The sequence below is a fragment of the Gopherus flavomarginatus genome, chromosome 1 (genome assembly GCF_025201925.1).
Source record: "Gopherus flavomarginatus isolate rGopFla2 chromosome 1, rGopFla2.mat.asm, whole genome shotgun sequence".
Lineage (NCBI taxonomy): Eukaryota > Metazoa > Chordata > Testudines > Testudinidae > Gopherus > Gopherus flavomarginatus.
The window spans coordinates 118435912-118463816 of NC_066617.1; the positions used below are offsets into that span (position 1 = coordinate 118435912).

At 44.2% G+C, this 27905-nt stretch overlaps 1 protein-coding gene across 13 annotated transcripts in view; it reads left to right on the plus strand.

Moving 5' to 3' along the window:
* The window catches only part of CACNA1C (calcium voltage-gated channel subunit alpha1 C), an 882295-nt gene that overhangs the window by 627076 nt on the left and 227314 nt on the right, over positions 1 to 27905 (plus strand). For 12 of the 13 annotated variants that reach the window (XR_007768991.1, XM_050920762.1, XM_050920792.1 and 9 more), the window contains 11 exons: positions 1541 to 1673; positions 4638 to 4767; positions 10468 to 10527; positions 14422 to 14528; positions 16499 to 16586; positions 17054 to 17161; positions 17726 to 17778; positions 17886 to 18032; positions 19321 to 19522; positions 19954 to 20112; positions 25444 to 25554. Coding sequence is in view for 12 of the 13 variants with exons in the window: in XM_050920762.1 (XP_050776719.1) it covers positions 1541 to 1673; positions 4638 to 4767; positions 10468 to 10527; positions 14422 to 14528; positions 16499 to 16586; positions 17054 to 17161; positions 17726 to 17778; positions 17886 to 18032; positions 19321 to 19522; positions 19954 to 20112; positions 25444 to 25554 (1298 nt within the window). In the remaining variant the exon portion in view is untranslated. Of the gene's footprint in view, positions 1 to 1540; positions 1674 to 4637; positions 4768 to 10266; positions 10327 to 10467; positions 10528 to 14421; positions 14529 to 16498; positions 16587 to 17053; positions 17162 to 17725; positions 17779 to 17885; positions 18033 to 19320; positions 19523 to 19953; positions 20113 to 25443; positions 25555 to 27905 lie in introns of all 13 variants that reach the window. The other variant, XM_050920782.1, reaches the window with a different exon arrangement.

Consider the following 27905-nt stretch of genomic DNA (forward strand, 5'->3'; position numbering starts at 1 on the left):
CCACTAACCTCCTCTTACAGTATCTACTACACAATCCAGCATTAAACCTCCATCACCACTGATCCTCAGAGCACTTATTATGCAACTCACCACTCTGCCCTCTTCCTCTGCTATGTCTCCAAAAGAGATCAGCACCATCAGTGAGTTTACATATAGTAGAAAGATGATGATGATGATGATGAGCGATTCATCAAGGTAAAACAGGGTGCAATCTAGTTCAGCTACAGAAAAAATTCAAATCCCAACTCTCAGACATCCTGTGAGAGTTTGGGCAAGTGCTTAACCTCTTCCTCAGTTTCCCCATCTGTCGAACAAGGTCATCTACTTATCCACCTCACAGGAAATTTGTGAGAGTCAGTTCATTAATATTTGTCAATAACTTTGAAATCCTCATGTGAAAAGCACAAAAAAATGCCAAGTGTTACAGTTATAGTATTATTACAGTCATTAACCTCATCGCCTCCTTTACATGGACAATACAGAGAAGCACACATGAAAGAATGTTTCTTAAACCCATAGAGCTTGTGAAAAGTATAAACTTCCAGTGTATTACAAGATACAATACAATAGAAACATGAGCTGTTACAGAAATAAACTTTTTTAAAAAGGTATGTGCTCTGTGTACTGAACGCAAACATTTATCCAAAACCCTCTGAGCTGAATTCCTGCTAACGAAGGTGTGGAGAGAGAGAAGCCCATTTGTGTGCACTCAGGTTATGCATTGAAAAGGTTGCTTTTCTCCTGTCCCCAGTAGCTATGCACCAAGATTAAGGTATGAGCTGATTCATCTGCATTTTCTCATGCGTTGAAAGCCCAGCCAAGCACAGTGACTGGCCCTAAGGGAAGGAGAAGGAAAGCACAATGCGGAGCTAGAGTCTACCTGAAATTCATCTCATTTTGTGTGGGCCAAAGAAACTATTCTATTAAAGTAGAATTGCCTCATAGATGTTGGCCGGAAGGTGGATGTTGTATGAAGCCAATAATCTCTCCCATCTTTCAGCATTTCTACCTATCTTACTAACTAAATGAAGGGAAATGCTATTGCACCATGCACAAAGCAACATGTGACTTACGCAGGGGCTTGAAATCCTCAAAGGGTAAAAGTTCTCTTTCAAACCTTCTCCATAAGGCCCAAAGGCCCCATCTCTGCATTTCTTCCTTGTGGGTTAGTCACTGATCTCTGCAGTGCCTGCAGTTCTGCTTCTTAGGAACTTGGTTCAAGAGTTTTACCTTTGTCTCCAGCCTTTCAATTCTTCTCTCTCCTGAATTCTAAAAAATGACAATTCCGAGAACTTCTGACTGGTATTCAACAAAGCGCCCATCCCTAGTGTTTTCTCAGTGGCACACTCACTCATCTTGACACAACCTCAGGCAAGGTGTTGGTTCTGTGCAGGGCTCATATAATGCAAGAGGAGAAGTTTCTACCTGTAGTTCAACCCAGAGAAGTAACTGAAACTTCTGGGTACATAAAGTGCTCTGCGCTCAAGTGCACCAGTTACTGATACCCCATAGCATTAAAAAACCCAACTGTTCCTTACAGGAGAGGAAGAGGAGGAGGAGCCTGAAATGCCTGTCGGCCCTCGACCACGCCCAATGTCTGAACTGCACCTCAAAGAGAAGGCTGTGCCCATGCCGGATGCCAGTGCTTTTTTCATCTTCAGCCCTACCAACAGGTACTTGAGAAGTTGCTGTGCTCCAGTGTTCCAACCATGAAAGGCAGATCAGGTCTCCTGTTTGTACTGGACCCCCAGGAACATGCTGTGCAGAGCTTCCTGGCTTCAGTCAGTCCTGAAGAACCCCCTGCTTGGAATCCCACATGGAAAGCTCTGCTCTAGGGAGCTCTATACCAGTATTGCTGCCTAAGGGGAGTTCAGGGCACCTAGAAAGTTTGTAGGAGAGGCAGATCATGAATACTTTGTATAAAGGGGTGCCACCCTACTCTTACAAGACCTCCCCCCCCGGTTGAGTGTGTGCATGCCTGCAGTTTTTCTCAATTTCCTCCACTCACAGTGCCCCCTGTCAGCTACTGTGCTCATCAGGTGGGTCTTCCGTGATTCAGCCCTCTGGCTGAGTCACACACAGGCCTGTGTGAAACTAAACAAAACAAACCCCATTTCGGGGTATACTGGCCAACCAGGCCTATCTCAAAGCACTCAGTAATGTACTGCAGCTCTTCCCAGCTCAGTCCTTTTACAGTCCAAGAGGGCCCATCACGGTACCCTCAGCTGGTCATATCTCTGCAGCCCTCCACAGGCTCAGTCCTCAGTCTGACCAACAGAGGCTATCTCAGTATCCTACTTGGCCAGCTTACATGTGAAGGTTCCTGCTCTGAGATGGAGCAGCGCCCCCTGGAGACTCTTCATCTGTTGTTTAGTCCTCTGACCCTGGCTCTCCAGCTGGGTCAGTCTCAGTTCAGCCCACTTCCTGCCCCCCAGGAAACAGGATGCTGAAAAGTGGATGGAAGAGGGGAGCTCATGGCTCCACAGAGCAGGGCTGACCTGCTGGGGGCAGCATTCAGCACCAGCACAATCTCTCTGATGTCCATCCTGGGGAGGTGTGGGTACTCACTGCCCCCTACATAGGGCTGTGGTGCTCTGAGCCACATTCTAGCCCTCAGGAGATCAGTACCAGTCCGACCAGCACAGGGGCTCTGGGGTGACCTCCATCAAAGCTGAAAAGAAACCTGGGCACTAGAAATAAAATACATAAAATAGGGGGTCTGGAGAAGTTGAGGAATTGTTATGGCATCTACAGCCTTTCATCTGTTCATCACGAGTTCAGATCATTTGTGATCAACAGCCACTGAAGGGCATTACCATTGGAGGCTGCTGGGTGGCCAGTCATGTGTAGAATATGTTGATGATCTGATGGCCTCCTGAGACCACAAACCTATTTTATAGAGATCGCTGTAAAGCCATCAAATGCCAATGATTGCCAGTCATTAGGGACCTGCTCCCATTGAAATCAATGACAAAACTCTCATTGATTTCAGTAACAGTAAGATTTGGCCCGCTGGGTTGAGTTGGTGAATTAGTGAGGAAAAGCTACTTGTATCATTAACAGTTCCCTCAAGGCCTTTCTTCTCTGCCCTGTTCCCTTTTAGTTGGAAATGTCAGTAATTTCATCCATCTATATTCTTCCATTTATATTAAAAAATCTCCTCCTCGCACCCTGGGACAGTGCTAGGACGTTGGAGTCTAATTAACAGATAGGTTTCCTGATGTACCATATTGATGCACAAATAACATAAGTGCAAAAGCCAGGTCCATCTGGCACTAGGAGTACATGTGGTGCTTTCTTTGGGTGAGGGTGCTTAATTATGTCAGACACACATAACTTAAGACATGTGGCATGATTGTGCCAAGCCCTGCACTGGTGTGCAAAGGGGAATGGGCACAAGGAACCTCATCTCTCTTGTGCCCCAGTGCAGGGGTCTTTGTGCTCTCCTGAGTATAGTACCAGGTGAGGCTAGTGCCATTGGTGGCACTAGCTTCTCCAAAGGGAATGGGAGACTATGCTTGTCACAGAAGGGAATGCGTGCTGTGCCCTTCCAAGGACGTATCAGAAAGCATGCTTGCCTGATGCACAAGGCCTCCCAGAACTTCCATGGGGTCATTGTATAGGAGCGCAGTTCCAACATGAGGCTGTCATAAAGGGTGTGCGAGTGTATATAGCAGGCAGTGGGGTAACGGCAGTCAGGACTCTTGGATTCTAATTGTAGCTCTGCCGCTGACTCACTGCGATTTCTTGGGCAAGCAATGTAACCACTGCACCTATCTGGAAAGTTGATCTAATAGGGGTTGGGGGTGTTATAAACCAAAAAGGGACCGAAAAAAGATAATGATGCTTTAGTCCTCATTCTTTGTAAAGTGCTCTGAGATCTTTGGGTGGAGGGAGCTATGGAGGTGCATAGTAAACTGGGGAAGGGCACTTTTCCATTTGACTGGAGTCTGTTTTATTTCTTGCCTGCTACGTTGCTGCTAAGGGTAAGAATTGCTTTGTATTAGGCTGATCTTCAGCAAAGAGACACTGCCTGACATGATATTATGCCCCTAGAAGCCCCAACTTGCAGCTGATTTCCTGTTATTGTCTGAGGCAAGGGTAGTGAGTGGAGCTCTTCTAGCACCTCTCCAGAGAAATTCCAGTTCCATTTCGGGTTCCATGGTAAATGAAAAACATGTATGGAAAAGAAGCTAAAAGAACCTCTGAAGTTTCCTCTTAATTGGGTTTCTATCTCATTTAGTTCCCTTTAATTGAGGCAAGTGGTGTAATTTCAGGATGAACAAACAGGAGGTCATTTATTTTAGAACACAACTAAATCTGAATAGGGACCCAAACATATGTAAACAGAATGGCTGCCATCCTCTCTTTCCTTGATTGAAGCACCAAGGGCCTAGTCCTGCAAGATGTTAAGCATCTCCCTGTGTGGCTCAGTGGGAGCTGAGGACACTCAGCACTTTGCAGGATCAGGTACAACTGCCTGGCCTAGCTTTTTCCCCCACTCCTGGGTCAGAGGGACTTATGCAAAACATTCTTACAGGTACAGACTCAGCAGCAAAAGTGGAGGAGTCCCACCCCTTAGCTCTCTCTGCAGCTGGTTCTGATGGATAAGATTGTGTCTTTCCTCTCTCTTGCAGGTTTCGTCTCCACTGCCATCGAATCGTTAATGATAACATTTTCACCAACCTGATCCTCTTTTTCATCTTGCTCAGCAGCATCTCCCTGGCAGCTGAGGACCCTGTCAAACACTACTCTTTTAGGAACCAAGTATGCCTCCCATCCTTCCTCCTTCCCTCACAACATGTTAAGAGTGTGATTCAATCAGATCATGAGCCCATGCAAGAATAAACTAATGGCAGTGCAGAGAGGGCTGTATTGAAGACTTCTGGGGCTGGCTTGAGTAGGCCAAGGGAAACCAATGGGCTTGCAGAGAAGGCAAGCCAGGGCAGAATTTGGCCTCGGTTATTCTGGGTTGGCACAGAAGCCAGAAAAGTCAGCAGTTGTGTGTGAGATAACTTTTTGGAGCCTTTCTAGTCTAGTTCTGAAAGAGCTTGGAAGACTTTGACAGTAGCTAAATGTTTTGTAAAGCTTGTTAAAGCTTAATTTAATACTGAATGTTCAACTGTCCCTCAAAAACACACACGCACAACTCAAAGTCTGATCAGTTAAGGCATAGTACATGTTCCTGGGTTTATCTCAGCTTTTATCATAGTTTTGCATTTCACCTTTAAGAAGAGCACTGAACAATATAATCTGACCTGTGTGATTGATTACCCACTGGTGCATTGCTGAATGTACTTACTATGGAGGCCTAAATGCATGTCGGCTCTGCAACTGACATACCTGGGGCAGTATTTCCACAAAAGCTCTAGTAGAAAGCTGTAGCTAAAGGGGATCCAACAGTTACTACTGGATGAAGAGCTGGAGGTTTGGGGCAAAATCTTGTCTTGCATATTTGAACCCAGTAATGTTATATGAAAATCTCTGCTTAATTTTTGCAGGTACAAGTGTTTAAAATGCACCATGTAAGGGGACACTGGCAAGATGTTAGGGTTGCAAAAGTGACCTGCCTTTACAGTATGACAGTAAGATTGTACCCTGCCCTGCACAGGGTACAATTACAAGCAGCCTAACTCCCTTTCTGCATCCACACAGGGACAACAGTGGTCCATGCCGAGTCTGGTCCATGCCCTATCCTGTGCACCAGGACTCTGCAGGGCTAAGGAGAGTGGGGAGGCCCTGTCTCTGCACTGGCCGATGGAATGGACCATACTTGCCATCCTAGGGGAGCAGTGTCTGTGTTCTCCCTGTGTTCTCAAGGGCTTGTTCCCTCAATCCACAAAACAGTTCAACAGGAGAGACTAAGAAGCCCCACATCAGAATATCCCAGAGCCCAATAGTTAGAGCACTCACCTAAGAGAAGGAGATCCCTGTTAAGATCCCTTTTCCCCCTCAGGCAGAAGGGGAACTTGAACCGGGAGTCTCCCACATACCAAGTGTGCCAAATAATTATGAGAGAGCTCCTTCCCCACCCCACCTCCCCACACACCCTCAGCTTCTTGGTAAAAGAGCATAGGCACCTAATGCCAAGACAGGATTCACAGCTGAGAATCACTAACAGCGATAGATGCTTCCCTGCAACTGGGACTTATGTGACTTTGGGTATGTCTACACTACAGGATTATTCCGATTTTACATAAACCGGTTTTGTAAAACAGATTGTATAAAGTTGAGTGCACGCGGCCACACTAAGCACAATAATTTGGCGGTGTGCGTCCACCTACCGAGGCTAGCGTCGATTTCTGGAGCGTTGCACTGTGGGTAGTTATCCTATAGCTATCCCATAGTTCCCGCAGTCTCCCCCACCTATTGGAATTCTGGGTTGAGATCACAATGCATGATGGTGCAAAAACAGTGTCACGGGTGATTCTGGGTAAATGTCATCACTCATTCCTTCCCCCGTGAAAGCAACGACAGACAATCATTTCGCGCCCTTTTTCCCTGGATTGCCCTGGCAGACGCCATAGCATTGCAACCATGGAGCCTGTTTTGCCTTTTGTCACTGTCACCGTATGTGTACTGGATGCCGCTGACAGAGGCGGTACAGCAGTGCTACACAGCAGCATTCATTTGCCTTTGCAAGGTAGCAGAGATGGTTACCAGTCATTCTGTACTGTCTGCTGTGCCATTGTAAATTGGTGATGAGATGACGGTTATCAGTCGTTCTGTACCGTCTGCTGCTGTCATGGGTGCTCCTGGCTGACCTTCGCTGAGGTCGGCCGGAGGTTAAAGACAAAAATGGGAATGACTCCCTGGGTCATTCCCTCCTTTATGTTGTATCTAAAAATAGTCAGTCCTGCCTAGAATATGGGGCAAGTGTACCAGAGAACCAGAGAGCACAGCCGCTCCTTGTCAGATCCCACAGAAATGATGAGCTGCATGCCATTCTAGGGGGTGCCCCTGCAACAACCCCACCCGTTGCTTCCCTCCTCCCCAAAACCTTCTGGGCTACCATTGCAGGGTCTCCCCATTTGTGTGATGAAGTAATAAAGAATGCAGGAATAAGAAACACTGACTTTTTAGTGAGATAAAATGAGGGGGAGGCTGCCTCCAGCTGCTATGATAGTCCAGGCAGGACATTAAACGGTGGGGGGGAGAGGAGCCCAGCATCCCGCTGCTATGATAGTCCAGGCAGTACAGAATCTTTTCTTTAGACGTGAAAGGGGGCGCTGATGGAGCTCAGCCCCCAGTTACTATGATGAGGACGGTTACCAGCCGTTCTGTACCATCTGCCGGGAATAACCGAGAGTCATTCCTATTTTTACCCAGGCACCCCCGGCCGACCTCACCTGAGGCCAGCCAGGAGCACTCATGGGATGATGACAAGGATGGCTACCAGTCCTACTGCACTGTACCGTCTGCCACCAGGGAAGGGAGGGGAGAGGATGCTGTTCAGTGCCACAGCACCACGTCTACCAGCAGCATGCAGTAGACATACAGTGACATTGAAAAAAGTCAAGAAACAATTTTTTCCCTTTTCTTTCATGGGGGGGAGGGGGAGTAAATTGACGAGATATACCCTGAACCACCCCGGACAATGTGTTTGACCCTACAGGCATTGGGAGCTCAGCCAAGAATGCAAATGCTTTTTGGAGACTGCGGGGACTGTGGGATAGTTGTAGTCCTCAGTCCCCCCTCCCTTCCTCCATGAACGTCCATTTAATTCTTTGGTTTTCCATTACGCTTGTGTCACAGCACTGTGCTGTGGACTCTATCATAGCCTGGAGATTTTTTTCAAATGCTTTGGCATTTCGTCTTCTGTAACGGAGCTCTGATAGAACAGATTTGTCTCCCCATACAGCGATCAGATCCAGTATCTCCCGCACAGTCCATGCTGGAGCTCATTTTGGATTTGGGACTGCATGGCCACCCGTGCTGATCAGAGCTCCACGCTAGGCAAACAGGAAATGCAATTCAAAAGTTCGCGGGGCTTTTCCTGTCTACCTGGCCAGTGCATCCGAGTTCAGATTGCTTTCCAGAGCGGTCACAGTGGTGCACTATGGGATACCGCCCGGAGGCCAATACCGTCGATTTGCAGCCACGCTAACCCTAATCCGATATGGTAATACCGATTTCAGCGCTACTCCTCTCGTCGGGGAGGAGTACAGAAACCAGTTTAAAGAGCCCTTTATATCGATATAAAGGGCCTCGTGTGGATGGGTGCAGCATTAAATCGGTTTAACGCTGCTAAAATCAGTATAAACGCGTAGTGTAGACCAGGCCTATCTCTGAGACAGGGATGGACACGCCTCTGTCATCAGCATCTCTCATTGGCTATCTTAGGCCTGCCTAGCATACTGGCTTTTCTGAATCACAGGTAAAGGTGCCAACTTCTCCCTATTCATTTTAGGAGCTTAGTTCCTAACTCAGGCTTCATGAATCGCAGTGATTTTGCCTAAAAGTTAAGCATTATGACGCTGAGTGTCACAATGCCTAACTCCCTTTGTGCATTCAGGCCCATGATTCTAAGAGCTGCATCTCCACACCAACCAGCCTGTGCCTTCAAGGCCTAGATAACTATATACTTGAAGTGAGAAGTCGTTCCAGCCGAACAGGATTGTTTTGACTTTAATTTGTCCCTGGATAAAATACCTTTAAATAATAATAAACACACCAGCTGGTATAAGATCTGCCAGTAAATAAAGCTGCATACAGAGGTGACCTGCAGTCACTTCCATCAGGCACAACTTTGTTTATATGTGAAACCTCTTCTAGATGCTGCTTTGGGGCCAGATTCACCAGTGCGCTCCAGCTGTCTTGTACGGCTCTGGTGAGGCAAAATATCTGCAACTCCAGCTTAATTAACCAGTTTAATCAATTTTATATCCGCTTTGTATCGCCGGAGTGATGCAAAGCAGCCAGAGGATACCAGTGAATCTGGCCCATTGATTATAAAATGATTCTACTGATATAAAAATCAACTGTCAAAACCCCAGCAGACTGGAATAAGGAGGACATTTCCAGTTATAATATGCCAAAATGAATGGAGGTTGTATTTGGGGCCCGAGCATCCTTGAAATGGCCCTTTTCATTTTCAAGTTACCAAGACACACATGGGCAAACCCAGCCTGACTTCCGTGGAAGTCTCCAGTTCAAATTTAGCAGTGACTCATAGTGGATCGTTACATTCTGAGTGTAAATTGCTAGGTTGTGTAACTTGCCCCAGTTTGACAAATGGGCTGGACTCTGGTCTCATTTACATTGTGTAATCCAGGGTAAGTCCACTGGATGTAATAGTTACTCTATATTTACATGGTACAATAGTAAACTGGAATCTAGCCAGTCAGCATAAATTCTGCTGCCATTTACATCATGTCTGGATTTGACTATAAAATCTAGAGACAGGAAGGATCTACTATGTGATGCAGTCCATCTCCTTGCCACTGAAAGATTATGTTTACTATTTCTTTGTCCAGCTTTACATTTGCCAAGTGATGAGGTTTCTACCACTTCCCGTGGCAGACTATTAAATGTAAAGCTTAATCAAACTAGCAAGACAGTTTGGGGGACTCCAGGAGATTTGACTGTGACATGGATATTCTCCTTCATCTCAAATATATAGGGTCAAATTCTGGTCCCATTGAAATCAATGGCGAAACTCCTATAGCTTTAATGGGACCGAGGTTGATCCATAGTAAGGTGTTGTCTGCTTTGGATGTCACTTTACACCTCGGGACAAAAAGCTATGATTATGTTTAATTTGCAAGTGTATATGTTTGTTATTCCTCCAATTCATGACAAGTCAGCATAGAGGAAAAAAAGAGCAATAGCTGCCCCTGAACAGCAATGTGGAGCCTTTTTTCCCTCCACCGTAAAGGACATGGAAAAACTTAAATGGAAGTTAATAAAAAGAAATCACATGTTTTCCACTGAGAGACCAGATATCCTTGTATTCTCCATTTGGAAATGTCTTTGGGAAACCCTTGAATTCTTCATAAAATTTAATTAAATTTAAAAAATATTATTTTGCCTCCGAAGCCACATGGGATTGTAACTCACAGCAAAGATTTCATTAATATGCTGCCTGTATCCTGTACCAAGAACTTCATTGTATTCAACAGGATGTTCTTACCAAACCATTTCCCATCTATTCCTTCCTGCACTCCTATTAAAAGACTTGTGCATTTTGATTTTGAATGGTGATTTCTCATTCCAGTGATCACTCACTGATCTACCCCTCCACCCCTATTCCCTTTTGTTTTACAGATTCTCTTTTATTTTGATATAGTTTTTACTGTCATTTTCACCATTGAAATTGCTCTAAAGGTAAAGTCCCCATCTCCTCTACCATTATTATCTGTCACTTATAAGCCTACTAGTTCTCTGCCACTATCTGTTGCTAACACACACGCCTGTTTGTATTGGGTCACGCTCAGTACCACTAACCCGATTGTGCTTATTTTTCAGATCCTAGGCAATGCAGACTATGTCTTCACTAGTATCTTTACATTAGAAATTATTCTTAAGGTAACCAATCTGAGCAATACACTTCTCTCTCTTTCTTTCTCTCTCTCTCTAACTCTCGCTCTCTCTCTGTCTTTGTATCACTTTAAATCCCATTGTTATCTCCACAGACAGGATTTTCTTTTGTTTTTTTAGCTTATTGGTAGTTGTCTAAGCTTCTAAACAGATCTTTTGTCCAATTTTGATATTCAAATGACATTTATTATTTAGGGCCAGTGTCAGCATGATGCTGCATTGGGGAGTCAATATGAAGGAATGATTCTTTCAAGAAATATTAGACAAGGACAAGAAAAGGGCAAACAGGCCAGAAATGTACCCCAACAGTTGCCAGTCATTTCAGGACGACAGTACATGTGTACCATACTAAGAACCATGAGCATGCTGGCCTCTCACATGTGGAACTCACACTGCAGAACGGCACAGTGTGAACCGGTGCCCTTCCCTCCTCACACAGTTTGGTGTATCAAAACGCAAAGTGAAGCTGTGAGTTCTACACTGTCATGAGATTGCAGTTTGGAGTGGCCAGAAGTCCCCTGTGGCTCAATGGGAGACAAATAGCAGAATTCCATAGGGGCCCAGCACAGAAGCTCATTGTTAAGGTCTGGAGGAGGAGCTCAGAATACCAGTCACTAAAGAATGAAGGCCCATAACTGGGATGGGTACTGGTGGCTGAAAATCTCTGATCCAGAGAGTGAAACTGCCTGGCTAAATACTAGGGTGACCAGATAGCAAATGTGAAAAATTGGGACGGAGGTGAGGGGGTAATAGGAGCCTATATAAGAAAAAGACCCAAAAAATTGGGACTGTCCCTATAAAATCGGGACATCTAGTGACCCTACTAAATACCCCCTTCTGATTTTCAGGGGAACACCCTAGCCACAAGGAAATGGAACAGGAGAATAGTTTGGCAATGAAGAAAATAAAAATCTGTTGCCCCTGCCTTAACTCTCATTTTCCCAAAAACTAATATTTTAAATAACAGTAATCAGGCAATCTCCTGGCTCTCTAGATGCAGGGTTCAGTTGGCAGTTTGCTTTTTACCCAGTGAACTGGTTTTAAGTGCTGGTGGATGGCAGCATTCTCCTTGGAGCTGCTGAGATCTCATAATTCAGACAGCTAATATAATATCCAAATGAACACTGGAAGGACAGGATGCTCCCTGAATGTTAGGAACTGGGCTTGTCTGTTTGGCTTCAAAGCACCAAAACCACAGTGCTGTCCAGAGAAGCTCACACTTTCTGTTGTGCTGCTGCGTACACTGTATGTGCCCATTAAATCTAACACCCAAAAAAAAACAAAAGAAAAATCACGTTAAAAAGGAAAGCAGCTCAGCAGCAACATTAAATATAAGTTTAATACAGCCTTTAGCTCTCTGTACAAGGGCACCTTCAAACCATTTGAATTTATGGTAGTATACCGCTAATGACCCAGTCCTGCTCCCACTGACATGAATGGCAAAGCTCTCATTGACTTCAGTGTGAGTGGGATCAGGTCTCAATCTTTTATCTAACAAATCCACTAGCAGAGTGGTCTGCTTTCCCCTGGAGGAGTGAACCTTGTAGTAACTGTATCTGGGATTCAGTCCTGGTCCCATTGAAGTCAATGACAAATCTCTTGTTAAATTCAGTGGAACCAGGATTTCAACCCTGGGCTATTTCCAGGTGTAACTGATAAAAGAGCAGGGACTGAGCACAGGGTTAGGAGTTAGGAAATCCTGAGTTCTACTCCTGGCCCTGCTAGTGTCCTGTAGCTTGACCTCAAGACAAGTCACTTAATCTCTCAGGGCCTGTTTCTCCACTGTCTTGCATCTTGTGCACTCTTTTACATGAGTACCAAGTAGGTGTAAAGAGTTGCCTTGACTGGACAAGCACAAATGACTGTACAAATCTCAAGACAGTGGAGAATTTGTAATTTGGGGCGGATAACACTTCCCTAGCTCACTGTGTTGTGATGACTGTTAATTAATTAATGTCTGCACAATGTTTTGAACATATAAAGTGCTGTATAAGCATAGACTATAATTCTTTAAATAATTTAAAATGGTATTACAGTTGCTTTGGTCAGTGCCACACATGGAAAGCAGACACTGGATTATACACCCTTTAAGTATCTTCCCTGAATATAGGGAAATCTTCCAAAGGCAGTAAAGAACCACTGTTCCTACAGTACTGAAACCCAGCAGAGCTTCCCATCCTGATTTCAATGGTGTCTTCTTTCTTTCAAGATTGCCATACAAAACACAAGCAGTAAAGGGCACCTTTACCACCTTTGTCATGGCAAGAACCCTCCCTTTCCCCAGTCAAATGTGTCCATAAGTATAAATTCTAAATTGAGGCCAGAGTTTATACTTCCTTCCCTTCTGAGTTTTGTCTGACTGATTGATTGGTAGGCAGTTCCTAATGTCGTGGATGTTTGGTGAATAAAGTCATGCACTATATCATGCTGTCTTCAGCGCTCCTTTGACTGGAATTGCCATGGGTAGCCAGGGCTGGAAACTGCCAGGAAGTACACTATCTGGACTAATAGCGGGAACCAGAGGACCCATATAAGGTTGTGTATCTTTCACAATCCAGCTGGACTTAGCCTTTCTTCTCCTGCTTTGAGCAGCCTGATTAAAGCTAATCATTTTTAGAAGCCACAATGCTAGTCTCATCTAGTTGTGTTTTGAGATGGATCTTGATCATAAACTTCAAATCAGGGTCTGAACTTTCTCAAAAAGATGCTCTCTTTCTGTGGGACAGAGGGAATTCTAAGGCTCCAGAACTGTATTTATTGACAATGTAAAAAGAGAGGTCTGAACCTAAACTCCAGGTCTAAAAACTTCTGGACCTCCCAAAATTCAGAGGTTTTTAGGCCTGGAGTTTTGTTCAGACTCATCTGTATTTACACTCAATAAATATAGTTCCAAAGATGGAAAATTCCACCTGCCCCACAGAAAGGGAACATCTTATTTCACAGAATCTTGTTGTTATTCAATAGAATATACCTTCTGGGGCAGGGAATCCCTCATATAGGAAGTGGAATTTTAATGTTCCAAGAGTGGAAGGTGCTCCTGCTGACTGTTCTTCCTAGTACAGAAGCTTTAGTCACATTGTCCCATGGAATCTTTCCTTAGGATTTGTGGGAAAGGAGGGGAAATATACATGCTTCATTTCTTGAACAAAATTACGGGAACCAAACTGGGGCTGAACTTGAGGGAAAGCAAGTAGAGAGGACACAGTATTGAGTTTCTGAATCTAGAGAATGAACCAAATCAAAAGGGAATTCTGCCTATCATTTCAGCCCTGGCCTAAATCATAAAATCCCCAAGTGATTCAGTTGTTGTTCTCACTCAGAGGGAGGAGGTCTCAGCTGTCCACTCCAGATGGTATTGCCCAGGAAAATATCCCAAGAAACAGTCCCTTTTTATGTAATGTTTTTATTCAGCCTAGTACTGGAAACCTTTATAAAATGCAGGCATCTTAGTCATAAGTGCCTTGCCATTAAAGATAATGGGGAAGGCATTTGGTTGCAAAGAGTTGGTTTTCCAAATATTCACTGTGTTGCTTTGCTATTTCTGAGTGAACTTTATGTTCCCTGAATGCTCTAATTCCAAGGAAGAATTACTGTTGGCCCCAAATGAGCACCCCCTCCCCAGATGGGCTGGACACTGGCTTGAAACTTTTTCTCATATATTCTCCTGATAGTTATTTTACCCTGTCTCCCACTTCATTTTCTTTCCACTGGGACCCATCCTGTCCACTGGGGTTTTAAGGTAAAATGACTGCTGCATTAAAAATATTGCCCTTTCTTAATATATACACCTTGAGCATAACAAATTGGACTTGGTCTGAGAGATGATCCCCGGGTAGCTGCTAATGCCAAAGTTTGTTTGTGTCTCCATGTGCCTCCCCGCAGATGACTGCATATGGAGCTTTCCTCCACAAGGGCTCCTTCTGCAGGAACTACTTCAACATCCTAGACTTGCTGGTGGTCAGCGTGTCTCTCATCTCCTTTGGGATCCAGTGAGTGAGCCATTCTTGACTGAGATAATCCACTGGTCTGTTGGGAGGACGGGAGGGGGAGGGGAGGTACTAGATGAGTTGTGTTGGCTTGTCTGTACACGTTTTTATTTATTTTTTGTGCTCCCCTGAACAACAGTCTTCTTGAAGCCTCAGAATTGTTTTCCAGACTCGTTCAGGAAGTGGCTCATACTAGCAAGGCTCAATATGAATTGAGTCAAGCTGTCTGTCGGTAATGACCTGGAGCAGGAGATATCGGAGATAGCAAATGAAAGACAAGAGTGTAGTCCAGTGGTTAAGATAAGGAACTGGGAGTCATGAAACTCTTGGGCTCTCACAGTGTTAGTTCAGGAGAGTCTTTACACTGCCCTGTGATTCAGTTACCTCTTCTGTAAAATGGGGTAATATATATCTACTTCACAGAGGTGTTTTTCCTTAAGGAATGCTTGCAAGGTACTTTGAGAGCCTAGGGAGAAAGCTGCAATAAAATTACAAAATTGTTGTTGTTGTTATTACCCAAGCACTCCTTCCATAAACCTTACCCATCATATGGAACCACTTGGTTCTGTTAAAACTGCCTACCTCACATGGAAGATCTGAGGATAAAGCCAGGGTAATTCCTACATAACAAGAACCCAGCTGATCCCAAAGCAACTTTACCTTGTTCCTATTATGGGAATAACAGCTTCCTTAGGCCCTGATCCAAAGCCCACTGAAGTCAACAGAAACATTCCCTTTGACTTCAGTGGGTTTTCTATCAGCTTCTTAATAACTGTTCAATGCTCATTTTGGCCATTATCCCCAGCCCTTGAAGAGCTTGTTCAGGCTCTTCATATGCTAGCAAAAGGAGAATGTTCCCAAAAGCTGTAGGCGGGGGCCTGACACCGTACAACTGCAGGAGGGATTCTTCATCGGGGTTCACTCCTGCATGGTGCTGACTGAGTCCTCTGTCCTAGATGTAGCAAAGCACTCATCCACATGCTTAAAGTTAAGCATGTGAGTAGCCCCACTGAATTCAAGAGGACTATTCATCTGCTTAAAATTCAGTACATGCTTAAGTGTTTTGCTGGATCAGAACCCAAATGCTCAGCACCTTGCCAAGTCGAGCCCAAGGTTGGACAAGGAACCTTTAAATTCATGAGACACCAGGAATTAACTGATGTGCTCCTTTTTTCTTTTAGCACTTCAGCAGCGTGCTTCTTTGTGCCTTATCTTAAAATGTCTTGCGATGATTGCATCTTGGCACTGTTTTCCATCGCATGTCTGTCGTGTATGTGGCAGCTTGTCCTGTTCGAGAGAGCCCTCCCTCTGTTCTGGTCATTTTGTGAATACAATGGAGATGGCTAACACTAGTGGGATGTACCCTGGGACTCTGATCAAGAGACAGGGCCCACCTTGACATTTCAGTAGGGTAGCTTCCCATCCTGTCTCAGTGCTTTCTGAAGTGCCTCCTAAAATCTCCTTCCTTTCACAGAAAGTTCTGAAACATGGCTAAAATTATATTTTAAAAAACTAGATGTAGTCTGTGGAGAGTATCTACCATTCTTGATGTCTCTGAATTATATATTTATTCACATCAAGGACTGTGTTCAAATGAAATGATTTGTAAGGAACTTGCTTGTGTGTGTGTGTGTGTGTGTGTGCACGCGCGCACAACTGCCCTCTAGTATACTAAATCACACTATGATAATCTGTGTCATAAACCCTATACTGCCAACAGCTAATGGAGATTCTCATTTAGTCAAAATTGTAGTAGCCTATGCCTTTGAAGCAGAAGGTATTGAGTTCTACCCATGTTGCCACCTTGATGCTTTCAGTGGCATGGCATGCAGCAAAGGGATGACTCTGAAGTGTTGAGTGACCTTGGATTTCTTACAGTATTTACAAATGGGAAAGAGTGGGTGAACTGTCCCCTCAGGTAGGTCACTTCCTATTCTTACTGTAAAAGCTGATGTACTGCTACTCTCTTCCAGGTCCAGTGCCATCAATGTAGTGAAGATCTTACGTGTCCTGCGAGTGCTCAGACCGCTGAGGGCCATCAACAGAGCCAAGGGACTAAAGGTAAGAGAAATCCTGATCCCCACAAGTAGTTCTCAAGGCTAGAAACCCAGGTTACTTCAGTCAAGAAGTATCAGTCTTTTAACACCGTTTGAGTAGCGTTTAAAGGCTTACTGACAAGGCTGGAGGGCCTAATGAACTAGCTTTGGGTTGGTTTGCAGATAGGTGGGCTGTACTTCTTGCCTTCTCTCTATCAGTCAGGTCCCTTCACCTGACCGGGAAGGGTATTCATATAGATGAGGATCCTGCTGCTCTCTGAACCGAGTTCTGGTCTTTTCTACACTTTTCTGCCTGCTCACAAGACTACAGCTCACAGTCCAGGGAGTTTTTTCTTCCTTTCCTGAGACACTACTTTATGGAGCTTGTATCCTGAGAGTCTTATATTATTGCTGAAGCCTTGGGCTCCTCCAATAGCGACAGCAGCTCAGGATGGTCCCTCCAGTTACTCTTGCCCCATCTTTCCTTTGCAGCACGTGGTCCAGTGCGTATTTGTAGCCATCAGAACCATCGGAAACATTGTGATTGTCACCACTTTGCTGCAGTTCATGTTTGCCTGCATTGGAGTTCAGTTATTCAAGGTAAAACTATTGGGTCCATTCATTCATCCATCTCACTGAATCATCTTCTCTGGTAGCCGGGGGGAGAAACGTAGTGTGAAGAAGTGTAGGGGAAAGGGGAAATGGAGCTTTGCATGGAGCAGAAACCATCCTCAGTACTGTCAGATAGGAGTCCTGGGTTAAGCAGTAATCCCCAGGCTCCCATTAGCCAAGTTCTGAAGACACGAGACTAGGCATGTCACAAATGTGACTCATTAAACCTCAGGTCATGAGAACCAGGAGCAGCACTTTGCCACCCTCTCCCAGAAGTTTGTGGCATAACATCAATAGCAGTGGGGCTTTTCTCGGGGAATGTCCACATCCATGTCCTGTACAACTGAAGGGACTCCAGATGAACGCTGAACATTCCTTCTGTCCTCTCCCTTTGGTTTTTCCTTTTATACCCTACCCTCCTGACACCAGTTGTTACTCAGCTCTTCATGGAGGCACATAGTCAGTTAAGCAAAGAGAAAGTGCAGTCTCCTTGCCACACTGATCAACTATAATGAAGGGAGACTTCACTCCTCTTCTCGCATTCTTCCCTAGGGCAAACTGTATAGCTGCAGCGATAGCTCCAAGCAAACAGAAGCAGAATGCAGGTGAGTCCGGCCTTTCCCAGGCAGCTGCGTTTGTCAGCTCCACTCTAACTGGGTCTAAGTTGGGAACTGAAAATCTCTCTTGTTTTCCTTCTGCCGTCCAACAACAGGGGGCATTATATTTGGTACAAAGATGGAGAGGTCACCCAGCCAATGATCCAGTCCCGCAATTGGGAGAACAGCAAATTCAACTTTGACAACGTCTTGACTGCCATGATGGCACTCTTCACTGTTTCAACCTTTGAGGGCTGGCCAGAGTGAGTGCACAGCTTATCAGGGGGACAAAAGGCTTGATGATGGGGAGCAGTGCAACTTCCTCATTCATTTCTAAGGGAAAAATCAAAATCTAACCATTAATCTTCCCTCGTCTAAATTTTCATGCAGTGTTGCATAAAAGCTGCCACACCCCAGCCCAGAGGTGGCTGCGTTTCAGAGGTGGGTGAAGTGATTCCTATAATATCCCTTATCATCCACTCAGCAGAGCTATGAGGCTTAATTAGTGTTTGTAAAGTATTCTGATATCTGTAAAGGAAGGCGATAGAAAAGTGCAGAGGAGAAGTATTGGTATTTCTGTATATGAAGATTGTAAGCTCCTTGGTGCCAGGCCTATTGCCCCTTTCACCCTGTCAGCTCTCAGCAAATACTGATGAGTAGTAGAAGCAATATTAATATTTTGATTACTACTGATTAATATTAACATTATTATTCTTTCAACCAAGTGAGAGCAATTGTTCCCATTTTGACTGTTCCAGTTAGATGCCCAGTACTAAATGCTTGGTATTGTAGAATACTACGTGTATAACAGCTCCCTGCCATGACATACTTTATCTGTGCTGTGAACAGCATGTGAGGCACATTATCAATAGTTATGGAGAATGGTGAGTTTTCTCACGGGGCCACCCACCAGTGCCAGGCTGGTGTGAAATGCGACAGCCCAGGCCCTTCCATGCTGGTGAGACACGAGATGTCTCACAGTGCCATCCTGTGTGTGCCAGGGGGGCCCGGCATCTCTCTCAGTACCTTCCTCAGAGTGACTTGGGCATGAGCTGTCTCATGGCCTTACCCGGTCCTATCCAGGCTCAAGAGCTTTCTTTTGTTGGTGCCAGCATGACTTCAAATATTTTAAAGTGCCAAGATCATGCTTCCTTTCAGAACGCCTGTGAACAGCATCAAAGTAGGACCAAGTTCCCAACAAATTGGACTGTTCCTTCTTTATCTGCACTATGTTAAATGAAGGGGCACATCTTCTATTTTAATCTTTTAAAAGACTAAGCTACAGATAGCCCTGAACCCACAGCAGAGTTGAACGGATAAATTAAGATCTAGATCGGAACTTTCACAAAAGTTTGGGAGCCAGATCAGGAGGTTTAGTGTGTGTCTTGTCCCTGTATAAAACTAAATCCTTTTTCAATATTAATAAAATTAGAAGAAAATAGCTAAAACTTGGACTCCCACCGTCTTACTTACATAGCCCAGTGGGGTGTTGAGAGACAATTATGTTGGAAATTTTCTAAGTGTCTGCATTGGGTTTCTCTTCACCTTTAGGCTGCTGTACAAATCCATTGATTCTCACATGGAGGACGTGGGACCCATTTATAACCACAGGGTGGAGATCTCCATTTTCTTCATTATCTATATCATCATCATTGCTTTCTTCATGATGAACATCTTCGTTGGTTTCGTCATTGTCACATTTCAGGAACAAGGAGAGCAGGAATACAAGAACTGTGAGCTGGACAAGAACCAGGTAACTTACAGCTTCATAGTGCAACCAAAGGCATGAAATACTAGCCAAAGGAAATGCAGGAGGGCTAAAGTACACCCAGAGTGGAACACATGAGGGCTATCAAAGGGATACAGCACTATACTGTCTCTATTTGTCATCATTCAAGAGGCAAGTAAAATAATTTCTTCTTAAAGGCCCATCGATAGAGCCAAATTCTGCTGTAACACCCATGCAACCACACTGACTTCATTGAGGTTGCATGAGTATAATTGTGGGCATAATTTGGCCCACAGAAAGTACAGATGGAGGCTCCAATAAGTAGAATATATTTATTTAGATTGTGATCTAAAAGAAATTTATACCAAAAAAAATTGTCATTGAAATATATTAATTTTTTACACATGAGGCAACTCGCCTACCTTATTTTTTAATCTCTCCTTTTTCTTTAATAGCGCCAATGTGTTGAGTATGCCCTGAAGGCCCGCCCCCTGCGGAGGTACATCCCTAAGAACCAGTACCAATACAAAGTGTGGTATGTGGTGAACTCCACCTATTTTGAGTACCTGATGTTCGTTCTCATCCTGCTGAACACCATCTGCCTGGCCATGCAGGTAAGTCAGAGATCAGAAAGCACCATAGGCGTGTGGATGGGCAGCCCTTCAGCTGGGAGAATGTGGGAGTCTGGCAGAGCTTTAAGTTGCTCCCCAGCCTATAACTCCCCTGGGGTGAGAAGGAAGAGACCTGACTCTCTTATTTGTTAAAGGTTTCAGAGTAGCAGCCATGTTAGTCTGTGTCCGCAAAAAGAACAGGAGCACTTGTGGCACCTTAGAAACTAACAAACGCTGAAATAAATTTGTTAGTCTCTAAGGTGCCACAAGTACTCCTGTTCCTTTTATTTGTTAAAGACATTGGGCCAGATTCATTCCTGGTGAAACGCCACTGAAACCATGAATCTGGCTCTCCTCCTCTTTCCAAGAGGGCACGAATAACTTAATTCTGTTTATCCTCAATTTTAAAAAAACATAGCAAAGTCACAGTCCAATTAAATGGTAATCCAAAGAACAAATGAATTCACAAGCCACAGACAGAAGCCTCTGAAAAGTATAGGTGGGCCTGAACCAACACCGCAGATATAAATACCCCTATAACTCCAGGATGGGCCAACACCCAGATTTGAACTTTGCATCTCACCCTTTTCCCAATTGGAAAGACAGGACAGATATCTGGGGAAGAAAAGAAAGAGGCCGGTGGGAATGGAAGGGAAAAAATCACTAGTATCATCTTTAGTCTGTGGTCTGTTCTTGCATTGCTGAATGAAGACTAGGACGTTTGAGTTCACCATGAGAATACACCAAATACCACATTGATGGCCGCATATTCAAAGGAGTTTCAACCCAGTCTTCTACATCATTTCACAACAAAGTTATTGCCCATTGTATCAACTCCACATTGTGTGCAAAATTGCAGTTGCTCATGCAGTCAGGTAATTAGGTGCTTATATTTGCAGAGAATGCATTTGAAAACTCAGCCAGGGGGTTCAAATTCTATCCTTGGATGTGTATTTATGGCAATGAGAGTCAGGAACATACAATTAAGGGCAGACTTTATCTCAAAGGGCGAAGTGTTGTAGCAGACCTGCAGCCTATTAGGACTACTTCCTTTCCTTCCTGGAGACTTGCTGTGTTCAAAAAGCAAAGCTTCTGGAAGCAATACCAGACAAGGAAACTAATTAGTGATATAGTGACAGATATAGTACTATCATAGATCAGTAACTAACTAAGAGACTGAAAACAAAGACCAGGAATAAACGGTCAGTTGTCAGTGGCTGTGTCTATATAGTTGTGTATAGAGTACATACATTACACACTTAGCTTGGGTAGAAATAGCAGTGTAGACCGTGAGGCACTGCTTAGGTGAGTAGAGTAAAGACATGCCAGAACCTTAGGATACATACCCTACCCAGCTCTCGACACCCCCAAGCCGTGCCTCCCACATCTATGTTGCTATTTTTAGCAGTGTTGGCAGAGCCTTTCCCTGCTGCCTACGCACAAGTACGTGTAGCCTTTCACTGCCACATGTAGCTACACGCCATAGTATGAATGCAGACTAGTTTTCATAGAATTGCAGGGCTGGAAGGGACCTTGAAAGGTCATCAAGTCCAGTCCCTTGCGCTGAGGCAGGACCAAGTAAATCCCCTAACAGATGTTTGTCCAACCTTCTTCTTCAAAATCTCCAATGATGGAGATTCCACAATCCTGCTTGGAAGCCTATTCCAGAACTTAACTACCCTTACAGAGAGAAAGTTTTTCCTCGTATCTAACCTAAACCACCCTTGCTGCAGATTAAGCCCATTACTACTTGTCTTACTTTCAGTGGACACGGAGAACAACTGATCACAGTCCTTTTTATAACAGCCCTTAACACATTTGAAGATTGTTATCAGGACCTCCCTCAGTCTTCTTTTCTCAAGACTAAACATGCCCAGTTTTTTCACCTTTCCTTCTAGGTCAGGTTTTCTAAGCTTTCTATCATGTTTGTTGCTCTCCTCTGGACTCTCTCCAGTTTGTCCACATCTGTTCTAAAGTGTGGTGCCCCAAAGTAGACACAGTACTCCAGGTGAGGCCTCACCAGTGTCAAGTAGAGTGGGATAATTACCTCCCATGTCTTACCTACATGTATTAACTCCTGTTAATACATCCCAGAATGATATTAACCTTTCTGCAACTGCATCATATTGTTGATTCTCATTGAATTTATAATCCACTATATGAACTAAATGAACAACTATAAAATAGGGAATAACTGGGTAGGCAGTAGTATTTCTGAAAAAAATATGGGGGTTTTCCCTTCCTAAGTGAAGTACTTTGCACTTGTCTTTATTGAATTTCATCTTGTTGATTTCAGATCAATTCTCCAAATTCTCAAGCTCATTTTGAATTCTAATCCTATCCTCCAAAGCACTTGCAACCCTTCCCATGTTGGCGTCGTGTGCAGACTTTATAAACATACTCTCCACTCCATTATCCAAGTTATTAATGAAAATATTGACTAGTAGCGGACCCAGGACTGACCCCTGTGGAACCCCACTAGATATATTCTCCCAGTTTGACAGCGAACTATTGATAACTACTCTTTGAGTACTAGTTTTCAACCAGTTTTGCACCCACTCTATAGCAATTTCATCTAAACCAGAGGTCGGCAACCTATGGCACATGTGTCAAATAGACTCATAGATTCTAGGGTCAGAAGGAACCAATGTGATCATCTAGTCCGACCCCCTGCACAAAGCAGGCCACAGAATCCTACCCATCCACTTCTATAACAAACCCCTAACCTATGTCTGAGTTATTGAAGTCTTCAAATTGTGGTTTGAAGACCTCAAGCTGCAGAGAATCCACCAGCAAGTGACCCATGCCCCACGCTGCAGAGGAAGGCGAAAAACCTCCAGGACCTCTGCCAATCTGCCCCGGAGGAAAATTCCTTCCCGACCCCAAATATGGCGATCAGCTAAACCCTGAGCATGTGGGCAAGACTCACCAGCCAGCACTCAGAAAAGAATTCTCTGCAGTAACTCAGATCCCATCCCATCCAACATCCCATCACCAACCACTGGGCATACTTATGTGGCACACGAGCCAATTTTTGATGGCACGCGGCAGCAGGCAGAGCGGCTCAGCCTGCCACCACTGTGGGGCTGAAGACCTGGATATGCCACCCCTTTCCATTGGCCGCCCCAAGCACCTGCTTCCTTCGCTGGTGCCTGGAGCCGGCCCTGATTGCTCTGTAGACTTCCAAACTCAGGCTGGCGCCTGGGCTCTAGGACACTGTGGGATGAGAGGGTCCCAGAGCTCAGGCTCTAGTCCTTTGCTCCAGAAGTCTACAGAGCAATGAAGCAGCCCCACAGCACAAACACAAGTCAGCTGGCACAGGCCAGCCATGGGTTTTTCTTTGCTGTGTAAACTTATCCAGAGTCCAGCTTCACTCCCCCGCCCTCCCCAGCCCTGAGTTGGAGCATGCTTAGTTGCTCTGTTTGGATGGTTCATGAACAGTCTGGTCAGCATTAGGTGACAAAGAGATGGAGCATCTTAACTGAGGATGAAATCTTTGAGATTCTAGCTGCTAAAAGTAAACAAGTCTGTACTGAGCATGTGCAAACTGCTATTTTTCAAAGACTTATAACTTGGCCAAACTTGGGCAGATTTTCACAGACACACCAAAAGGCACATCTTTGATGAAAGCCACACACACACACACACACACACACACACACACACACACACACACACACACACACACACACACACACACACACACACACACACACCCCGCCCAAAAAAAATGGCAAGTCCCTTCCCCAAAGCATGGAGAGATACTAGCGCTTTTCAAAGAAAAGGTCACCAGAATTTTTTTAAATGGATAGAAAAGCATATTTTTCTCTAGCCTTGCTCTCAAACGAGCTGAATTGTTTTGGCCTAAAAAAATTCCAAATAATTCAGCATGAGCCAGATACCCAGCATGGAAAGTTTCATCCCAAATGGTTAAAGTTTAGTCCAGTCTTATAAGCAACTGAAAATGGTCTTATAATGGGACATGTCAGGCAACCTTAGCAATGGGCAGCACTACTAGCCCCACCTATAATGATCTAGTCAAGAGGATGAACAGTGAGATGGAAAATTTTGCAATAGACACATTATGTGGGTTATTGAAAGCTAGACAAGACTGGGAGTAACTTCATAGGATCCTAATAAAGCTAAGTGAATGGGCAACATGATTTCAGATATAATTCATAGTTGACAAATGCAAGGTAATGCACATTGGAAAGAATAATTTGAACTACTCATGTAGATTGTTGGATTCTGAATTAACTGTAATTACTCAAGAGCAAGACTTGGCATCATTGTGGACAGTTTAATGAAACCACTGTGAGGTATGCAGCAGCAATCAAAAAAGTAAACAAGATGTTGGGAAAAACTGGGATAGGAAATAATATTGCAAATGTAATTATGCCCTTACATAAATCAATAATACATCATATACTGGAATACTGTGTTCAGTTCTGCTAACCCCCATCTCAAAAAAGAAGATATCCAGAGACAGATGACAGAAATTATTAGGTGTGTGGAAATGCTTCCATATGAGGACAGATTGTTGATATTGAGACTGATTGCTATGGAGAGGGGACATGCTAGAGGGATGCACAATAATGAATGGTCTTAAGATAAACTGGGTGCTCCTATTTACACTTCCTCATAATACAAGAACAAGAGCACATTTAATGAAACTGAAATGCAACAAATTAAAAACTGATCAAAGAAAACACTGTTTTTAGCCAACATATAATTTACCTGTGGAATTCATAAGGTGTCATTGGAACAAAGAGGTAAGTAAGGTTAAAAAATTATTGGATCCATAAGTACATTAGATAGGAATTAAAAAATTAGGCATATAAACCCTCATGCTTCATGGCATAAGCCAATCATTAATATATGGAGCCCATATTTAGCAAAGCATTTGAACATATCCTTAAATCCGTCCCTAGTCAGCAAAGCATTTAAGTACACATGTGTCTTGTTGAACTGGGATCAGAGTTAAGAACCTTCCTGTTTGAGCAGGTTCTTTCATAATGGCCTATTATGCCATTTCTGTCAAGTTCCTATGAAGTTTCTGGTATTGGCAATTGTCAGGAACAGACTACTAGACCATATGGACTGCTTGGTTGGTCTAGTATGACAATCCCTGTGTTACAATCACAAACTAAACCTAAAGAGATCCACATCCAGTCTTGCTCGACCATGAAGGAAAGTTATTGCTGTGAATGAATTTAAGGAGATGGGAGTCATAAACCTGAAAAAATACGGGCAGTCCTCTTTAAGTGGGGGATGCAACCCTGTATATCCAAACATCCCATTCTTCATAATACTTCTGGGACGCTTGTTTTTCAGCACTATGGTCAGAGCTGTCCCTTCAAACAAGCCATGAATATCCTCAACATGCTCTTCACGGGTCTCTTCACTGTCGAGATGATTCTGAAACTAATCGCCTTCAAACCCAAGGTAGGTGTTGTAGATTGAGAATTTCTCTTCCTGTGTATGGTGGGAGTGAGGAGAAAATATATAATAACCCTATCCCATCCCCACAGTCACCACCCAGTAGCTGAACTGGGCAGTTACTCTCTGGATTGGAGTCTCACCCTGTGTTTGGAAGAGCTTTTCTCAGGAAGAAAGTAGACACATTTAAAAAGACCAGTTTTAGGAGAGGAAGATCTGCTCCTTCGTTATTATAAAGGGATGGTAGTTACTCTACAGTTAAGGCTACAGCATGATTTCCATATTGAATGCTGGTCTAACGCTCTCTCTAACTTTCCCAAAACAAATTTTGTAGCCTGAAACATCTCCTGATTAGTCCCTAGGCCACAAGTGATTTTAAAGAAAAGTGAAGTTAATCAAACATGATTCATTTTGAGTTATGGTACTTGGAAATTTTTCTTTGGGTTTTGGAAAAAATATTCGAATTGATCTACTCACAGGTCAGTTATCAGTCTGCTCATAGTTCAAAATGGCTGGCAAATTGGCCTGTACACTAGTGCTTTGTGAGGATTACAGCACAGGGCTGCTTTGGATAATGTTAGTTTTGAATTTAATAATTTATTGTCAGTGTTGGAAACCTCATGAGTTCCTATCTCCAGAGATTATTACATTCACAGGAGCTACACATTCCACTAACATAATTATACCGGAAGGACAGTTGTAATTTACAAGCTCTTCCAGCTAACCCAACACAGCTCTTAAATTAACTGAGGCCTTCATCTTTTTAGCGTAGCTTCAGCTACATTTCATGAGGTCTCAATATGGCATTAACAAAGGTGACAGTCTCCACCATGTCCAACAACCAAGCTTGTCTATTCTATTGGAAGTTAAAGCACCACCCTTCACCAACCTGTCATCCTTCTTCCCCTCAGCAGTGCAGTAACTTTCTGCTCACACTCCACTCAAACCAATCTCTCTCTCCAGCATCATCTCTAAGTTGGTTCTTCTCCCTCCCACCCCACCATCTGTATCCCCTCTCCCATCTCTTTCTATAAGGCCTTTTAAAAGGTTGAGGATCAAGGAAAGTCACTGTATCTGCCCTCAGCCAGCCCAGAATCTCTCTCCCTTCTCCCATCATTCTCTTATTGGTAGCACTCATGAAGGTCACAAGTTTCATGGGTTATGTTCGAAATCTTGGTACTTTTGTGAGGACTCAAATGTAGTGCTTGTGAAAATAACAAGCATCACCAGCTGTATCAGCAGAGCTTGTAACTTCTAGTAGGCAGTAGACTTACAAGTTTGTGACTTTGCCACATATGCTACCATAGAAATTCTTCTGAGTCCAACACTGTAAAAACCTTATATGCATATTATATGTGTAGGAACATAACTCATGCATTTAGTAGCATTCTTCTGCTTAGATCCTGCTTCATTACACTCTTCAAGCTTTGCTATGGGCTCTGATCACCGTGAGTTTAAAAATAACCAAGAAGATTTCTAAACTAAAAACTTCTCTGTGACCTAATTAAAGATGAGACTATATGGCATATCTTTTTAACACTCTTTAACATGGACTAGAACAACAGGGTTTTAATAAAGAGTCTTGAAAGCCAGGACATTCTCAGTTAAGGTCCCAGCATCAACAATAACTCTGCTCCCACCCATGCTGAAAGAACAGACAGCCACAGGAATACACCATATTAAAGATAGAAACTAAAAATGCCTGAACGCCAAAAATAGCCCCAGAACTTAATTTAATTTTAGAGGCCGTCAAACTGGACAATCATAGTGGTTCCTTCTGGCCTTGAAATTTATGAACCAATATCTTCAGAGGAGAAAAAACAGTAAAACAGGGCATTTGCCCCCAAAAAATCACAGGGGGGATGTAAGCCGGCGGTGTCGGGGCTCGTCTCTCTCAGGCACGGTAGGGAGCCAGGGCGCCTCCTTACACACAGCAGTCCGGGTCGGCCTAACCCCTCAGCAGGCGTTGAGGGAATAAAGGGTCTGCAAACAAAGTAGATCAGCCCAGGCCCTTGGGCAGGGCGGAGCAGTAAACAGTTCGAGCTCAGGCCTTCAGCAGGCTGAGCAAACACAGTATATCAGCCCAGGCCCTTGGACAGGGTGGGGCAGTAGCAGTTCAGGCTCAGGCCTTCAGCAGGCTGAGCAAACACAGTATATCAGCCCAGGCCCTTGGGCAGGGCGGAGCAGTAAACAGTTCAGGCTCAGGCCTCCAGCAGGCTGAGCAACCAAATTATATCAGCCCAGGCCCTTGGGCAGGGCGGGGCAGTAGCAGTTCAGGCTCAGGCCTTCAGCAGGCTGAGCAAACACAGTATATCATACGTCCACACAGAAGGCCTCCTCAGGCCAGGGAGAGGGGG